At 41.3% G+C, this 7,574-nt stretch overlaps 1 protein-coding gene across 2 annotated transcripts in view; it reads right to left on the bottom strand.

Annotated features, from left to right (window-relative positions):
• Positions 1-2,578: 2,578 nt before the first annotated feature.
• Positions 2,579-7,574, bottom strand: part of SDHD (succinate dehydrogenase complex, subunit D, integral membrane protein) — a 12,195-nt gene continuing 7,199 nt past the window's right edge. For both annotated transcript variants that reach the window (XM_010830327.1, XM_010830328.1), the window contains one exon: positions 2,579-3,564. In XM_010830327.1, coding sequence (XP_010828629.1) covers positions 3,399-3,564 — 166 coding nt within the window. In that variant the 3' untranslated portion in view covers positions 2,579-3,398. The remainder of the gene's footprint in view (positions 3,565-7,574) is intronic.

The raw sequence follows: 7,574 nt of genomic DNA, 5'->3' as shown, positions 1-7,574 counted from the left end.
GGACTTTTCTTTCTTTACTAACCTAACCTCTAACTTCATTCCTTTAAACCATTCTTGTTGATGTGTGTTTTAGTGATGCTTACTCAAAATTAGGAACCACATAAGCTCATTGCCTTCTATATTGTTTCATTGTCTGCTTCTTTTATAAGTAACTGTTCCAATTAAAATCTAACTGCCTTTCTTCCCCTTGCTGATAAAAGAGTAATTTTAGTATTGTTCAACAGCTATTGCAAGCTCAGCCACATTGTAAAAGGTATTCAACATGTGTGTCATAGCAAAGTAATACCTAAAATTTAGTCTGTCATATTGCCAAAAATGCCAAGTCTACAAAATCTCTTTTCCTGGGTATCTCACAAATCAAAAACTTAGTGACCTATCCCTCCACTGAATGAGTTAAAACTGTCACTCAGTCATGTTTGACTCTTTGTAACCCCAAGGACTGTAGCCCACCAGGCTCCTCTGTCCATGAAATTCTCCGGGTAAGAACACTGGAGTGGGTTGCCATGCCCTTCTCCAGGGAATCTCAACCCAGGAATTGAACGTGGGTCCCCGGCATTGCAGGCAGACTACCATCTGAGCCACCAGGGAAGCCCCTCCACTACCATATCTAATTTTCCTTCAAAATTTAATGACACTGCTTCTCATTTTTCATAATGAAAAAGTTGAGTATAGCCTCCCTCCCTCTTTTCACATGCCAGTATAATTCTTACTGATTCTAAGTTCTAAATATGTCTTGAATTTCTTTTCACTCTACTATGGCCTTCAGAATTTATTATATTTTCTGGATCACTGAAATAACCTGTTACCTCCCTCAAATTCACAGCTGCCAGCACAACCTATTTGCAATAAACATGTGATCCTGTCTTTGGCATAATTTACAATCTTCCGTGACTCGGGTGTTCTCAAGGTGGTCTCAGTTACTTACCATGGCACAGAAGGCACTACAGTCAGTCTCTGGTGCAGTCGGACCAAATCACGTGCCATCTTGTTTATCTGCCATCCATCCTCCAGTCACCCAGCTTCCTTGGCCATGTATCAAGTTCTCATCTTTCAGAATCCAGGTCAAGACTCTTCTGTCTCCCAGGAAACTTGCAAGCAAATTGTTTCCTTTGTTATATCCCCATTCAATGTACTTTATTATTGCACATATTACACTGTATTGCAATCATTTATCTGTTGTCCCAACTAGTCTATGAGTTCCTTCTGAGATAAATTCCTACCTCTTAAAAAAAAAAATTCCTACCTCTTTTGCCACAGTACCAGGCATGGTGCCAATTATAGAAGCTACTTAACACCTATCAAACAAATGAATGTTGACTTCTACCTTTGAAAGTGACTCCTACTTTCCACCACCACTGTCTTCCACATCTATCTTGTCACACACCCTTCTGCCTCCAGTTCACCGACCTTCCTGATGACACCTGAATTCTCTCTGAAGCACAATTCTTATCACGTCCTGCTTAACCTCAGAAACTTCCTACTGCTGTCAGCCCCGGCCTCATCTTCCCTCTACAGTGGTTCAAAGCAACCCATTGATTTTCCAAAGTGATAGGTGAGCTCCAACCTAATAACAAAACTGAGCAGGACTAGGGGCAGGCGTTACCCAAGCAGCCTCGACTCTAACATTCAATCATCATCTAACTAGCCCATCAGCATTCAGTTCAGTTCAGTCACTCAGTCGATCCAACTAGGATCTGATGGTACTGGTGATAGCTACAAGATTCCCACATTACTCAGTTACTGCGCTCCCATTTCGCTTCTATGGAAAACTCCATTTCTCCATTCCATTTTACAGCAGTCGGGTACTGGGGGCTAGGTGGGGATGGAGAAATGACTTTAAGGGGAACACTGTCTATAGAGATTTTAAAACAATAATGAAACAGACTAAAGGTCAGTCTGCTTTTTATCATCATCATGAGCCACCAACTCTGAAGAAAGCCAGTAATAAAAAATACTCCTCCCCACCAAGACAGACCAGCCCACCACCACCACTCTTTGACAAAGCACTACTATTCAGGCACCACCCGCTTCTGAAACCTTTAACCTGCCCCCAGACAGAATTAACCACCTCTTCCTAAATCCTTAATACACATCTGAATCTCCTACAAGACTGTAAGTATGTTAAGGGGACCTCATCTTTAACCTCCAGCATGAACACTTACCCTTCTAGCCACCTCCCCTTCAGCAGTTTGTGGAGTAAGGTCCTCAGTGAGTGAAATGCACCCAGTCCCATTTAATCTATGTTGCTAGATGAAACCATCCTGCCTTACACTCATTCCTTAGACCAGACTAACTGCATACAGTATATAATTTGAATATAAAGGATGGCATTCACAGAACACCATAATCTGGACCTAATTTTAATTCCTACTACTTAATCTTAGTCTCCTCATACCAAACTACTTATACTCAGTATATTTCTGCCTATTATATGAAAGTCTTTTCTGTATTACAGTACTTTGTGTCTAACTTACCTATCTGCTAAACTCAGAAAGAAATTAAAGGAAATACAGTCCTGCTTCAGAGCCATATATGTAACAGACACTCAGTTCTACCAAATAAAACTAGGAACAATTAAGACATAAAAGAGTAGAATAAATTTTTATTATGCAGCATTTTATTTTTTTAAAAAATTACCTTCATGGAATACATTTTCACATTAGAAATTCCCAGTGGGAAAACAACAACTTATCACTTATAATTTTATATTTGTGGACAGATTATTTTAGGACAAGTAAAATAAACACATTTGAGGATTAAGTCTTGGTTTAGAATCTGCAACAATTTGAAACATCTATAAAGGGACCTCTTCCCTAAATGGAACTTCTCTACATTCAGAAGCTCTCCAGGCTCTTCTTTCTAGGATTTAGAAATCAGTAATGTGAAATATCAGCATTTCTAATTTTCAAATTTCCCTAAGACATGTAACCATCAGTAACTGGTATCAACTGAACAGAGGGAGAGGTTTACAAAAACGAAACACTGCCTAATTTTCTGCAGTCTTTACTTATGAATTAAGTCTTTCCCTTTCTCCATCATCCTAGCACAAACACAGACATTTGATCAGATATCGAGAGTAATAAAGCTGAATTCCCTTTAAGAGTTTGATCAATTAAAAGGCAAAAAGCTCATATATAATGTTCAGTTATACTATGAGACTTATGAAAAGCTGAGACACTCCATTAGCTCCCCAGAATACAAAATTCAGTCTTATAACTTCTTAAGATACAACTTCTCTCAAATCTTTCTTCAAAGATTAAATTCTAAAAACAATCAGGTGATTAGGAGAAGAGGTTTGTCTCACCAATGTTTTTCCTTCTTATTTTGAGTTGAAATGGCATGACAGAGCAGAGGCAAGGAGGTGTACAATCAATTCTCAAGGTATTAAGTCTAAAAGGTCAGAGCTTCCACAGCATAGCCACAGCTTTGCAGATGCCCACGTCATGATAGTTGAAGTAACACAGCCCAGCAAAGGTGAAAGCCGAGAGCACCAAAAGGCCTGTCTTGGCAGCTTTCTGCACTGCATCTCCATGAACATAGTCAGTAACAACTTGTCCAATGCCCCTGAAGGAAAAAAAACATCACAGTACAAATGAAAAGCCACAAGTAATGTCAGGTTAGAAGGCTATTCAGTTAACTTGGCTGCACAACATAATCAGTCAAGGTCAAAATGCAATTCATGGTAACAAGTGCATGCCAAATAAGCACTTTAATCCTTTGTATGGCCAAATAACTCTCCTTTGTAAACATATATTTTATTTATTTAGCTATTCATTAATTGAAACATCTGGATGATTTTGCCTTTGGGGCTAAAATAACACTGCTCTGAACATTATGCTACAAGGTTTTGTGTGGATGGGGACATATGCTCTCACTTTCAGTAGGTACACACCTACAAATGAAATTGTTGCGTCAGATGGCAACTCTCTGTTGTTAACTCATATTATAACTCTGTGGTAAAAACTTGTTAGACCTGCCAAACTATTTTCCAAAGTAGCTGCAATGTTTTACATTCCCAGCAGAGATATATGAGGATTCTAACTTGGTGACCCTTGTAACAGTCCATCTTTTTGATTACAGCCATCCTGAGTAGGTGTATGGTGGCATCTCAATGTGGTTCTGATTTGCATTTCTCTAGTAACAAACACGGGCGCAGGAGGGCCTAGAGGAGCTATCCCACGTTGAAGGTCAGGAAGGGCGGCGGTGAGGAAATACCCCTCGTCCAAGGTAAGGAGTAATGGCTGCGCTTTGCTGGAGCAGCCGTGAAGAGATACCCCACGTCCAAGGTAAGAGAAACCCAAGTTAAGACGGTAGGTGTTGCAAGAGAGCATCGGAGGGCAGACACACTGAAACCATAATCACAGAAAACTAGTCAATCTAATCACACGAGGACCATAGCCTTGTCTAACTCAATGAAAATAAGCCATGCCCTGTGGGGCCACCCAAGACGGGCAGGTCATGGTGCAGAGGTCTGACAGAATGTGGTCCACTGGAGAAGGGAATGGCAAACCACTTCAGTATTCTTGCCTTGAGAACCCCATGAACAGTATGAAAAGGCAAAACAATAGGATACTTAAAGAGGAAATCCCTAGGTCAGTAGGTGCCCAATATGCTACTGGAGATCAGTGGAGAAATAACTCCACAAAGAATGAAGGGATGGAACCAAAGCAAAAACAATACCCAGTTGTGGATGTGACTGGTGATAGAAGCAAGGTCCGATGCTGTAAAGAGCAATATTGCATAGGAACCTGGAATGTTAGGTCCATGAATCAAGGCAAATTGGAAGTGGTCAAACAGGAGACGGCAAGAGTGAACGTCGACATTCTAGGAATCAGCGAACTAAGAGGGACTGGCATGGGTGAATTAACTCAGATGACCATTGTATCTACTACTTCAGGCATTTCTTAGAAGAAATGGAGTAGCCATCATGGTCAACAAAAGAGTCCGAAATGCAGTAAGTACTTGGATGCAATCTCAAAAATGACAGAATGATCTCTGTTCGTTTCCAAGGCAAACCATTTGGTATCACAGTAATCCAAGTCTATGCCCCAACCAGTAACGCTGAAGAAGCTGAAGTTGAATGGTTCTGTGAAGAAAGCTGAGTGCCGAAGAATTGATGCTTTTGAACTGTGGTGTTGGAGAAGACTCTTGAGAGTCCCTTGGACTGCAAGGAGATCCAACCAGTCCATTCTGAAGGAGATCAGCCCTGGGTGTTCTTTGGAAGAAATGATGCTAAAGCTGAAACTCCAGTACTCTGGCCACCTCATGCGAAGAGTTGACTCACTGGAAAAGACTCTGATGCTGGGAAGGATTGGGGGCAAGGGAGAAGGGGACAACAGAGGATGAGATGGCTGGATGGCATCACTGACTCGATGGACCTGAGTCTCAGTGAACTCCGGGAGTTGGTGATGGACAGGGAGGCCTGGCATGCTGCGATTCATGGGGTCGCAAAGAGTCGGACACGACTGAGCAACTGTCTGATCTGATCTGATGAAGACCTACAAGACCTTTTAAAACTAAACCCAAAAAAGATGCCCTTTTCATTATAGGGGACTGGAATGCAAAAGTAGGAAGTCAAGAAACACCTGGAGTAACAGGCAAATTTGGCCTTGGAATACACAATGAAGCAGGGCAAAGGCTAATAGAGTTTTGCCAAGAGAACATACTGGTCATAGCAAACACCCTCTTCCAACAACACAAGAGAAGACTCTACACATGGACATCACCAGATGGTCAACACCGAAATCAGATTGATTATATTCTTTGCAGCCAAAGATGGAGAACCTCTATACAGTCAACAAAAACAAGACCTGGAGCTGACTGTTGCTCAGATCATGAGCTTCTTATTGCCAAATTCAGACTGAAATTGAAGAAAGTAGGGAAAACCACTAGACCATTCAGGTATGACCTAAATCAAAAATCTTATGATTATACAGTGGAAGTGAGAAATAGATTTAAGGGCCTAGATCTGATAGATAGAGTGCCTGATGAACTATGGACGGAGGTTCGTGACATTGTACAGGAGACAGGGAGCAAGACCATCCCAATGGAAAAGAAATGCAAAAAAGCAAAATGGCTGTCTGAGGAGGCCTTACAAATAGCTGTGAAAAGAAGGGAAGCGAAAAGCAAAAGAGACAAGGAAAGATATAAGCATCTGAATGCAGAGTGCCAAAGAATAGCAAGAAGAGATAAGAAAGCCTTCCTCAGCGATCAATGCAAAGAAATAGAGGAAAACAACAGAATGGGAAAGACTAGAGATCTCTTCAAGAAAATTAGAGATACCAAGGGAACATTTCATGCAAAGATGGGCTTGATAAAGGACAGAAATGGTATGGACCTAACAGAAGCAGAAGATATTAAGAAGAGATGGCAAGAATACACAAAACTACTGTACAAAAAAGATCTTCATGACCCAGATAATCACGATGGTGTGATCACTCATCTAGAGCCAGACATCCTGGAATGTGAAGTCGAGTGGGCCTTAGAAAGCATCACTACGAACAAAGCTAGTGGAGGTGAGGGAATTCCAGTTGAGCTATTTCAAACCCTAAAAGATGATGCTCTTAAAGTGCTGTACTCAATATGCCAGCAAATTTGGAAAACTCAGCAGTGGCCAAAGGACTGGAAAAGGTCAGTTTTCATTCCAATCCCAAAGAAAGGCAATGCCAAAGAATGCTCAAACTACCACACAATTGCACTCATCTCACACGCTAGTAAAGTAATGCTCAAATTTCAGCAAGCCAGGCTTCAGCAGTATGTGAACCGTGAACCTCCAGATGTTCAAGCTGGTTTTAGAAAAGGCAGAGCAACCAGAGATCAAATTGCCAACATCCACTGGATCATGGAAAAAGAAAGAGAGTTCCAGAAAAACATCTATTTCTGCTTTATTGACTATGCCAAAGCCTTTGACTGTGTGGATCACAATAAACTGTGGAAAATTCTGAAAGAGATGGGAATACCAGATCACCTGACCTGCCTGTTGAGAACCCTATATGCAGGTCAGGAAGCAACAGTTAGAACTGGACATGGAACAACAGACTGGTTCCAAACAGGAAAAGGAGTACGTCAAGGCTGTATACTGTCACCCTGCTTACTTAACTTATACGCAGAGTACGTCATGAGAAAGGCTGGGCTGGAAGAAGCACAAGCTGGAATCAAGATTGCTGGGAGAAATATCAATAACCTCAGATATGTAGATGACACCACCCTTATGGCAGCAAGTGAAGAGGAATTAAAAAGCCTCTTGATGAAAGTGAAAGAGGAGAGTGAAAAAGTTGGCTTAAAGCTCAACATTCAGAAAACGAAGATCATGGCGTCTGGTCCCATCACTTCATGGGAAATAGATGGGGAAACAGTGGAAACAGTGTCAGACTTTATTTTTTGGGGCTCCAAAATCATTGTAGATGGTGATTGCAGCCATGAAATTAAAAGACGCTTACTCCTTGCAAGGAAAGTTATGACCAACCTAGATAGCATATTCAAAAGCAGAGACATTACTTTGCCAACAAAGGCCCGTCTAGTCAAGGCTATTGTTTCCAGTGGTCATGTATGAATGTGAGAATTGGACTGTGAAG

The sequence above is a fragment of the Bison bison genome, unplaced genomic scaffold (assembly GCF_000754665.1).
Source record: "Bison bison bison isolate TAMUID 2011002044 unplaced genomic scaffold, Bison_UMD1.0 scf7180017864518, whole genome shotgun sequence".
NCBI classification, from domain to species: Eukaryota; Metazoa; Chordata; class Mammalia; order Artiodactyla; family Bovidae; genus Bison; species Bison bison.
This window is presented reverse-complemented; position numbering and strand designations above follow the sequence as displayed.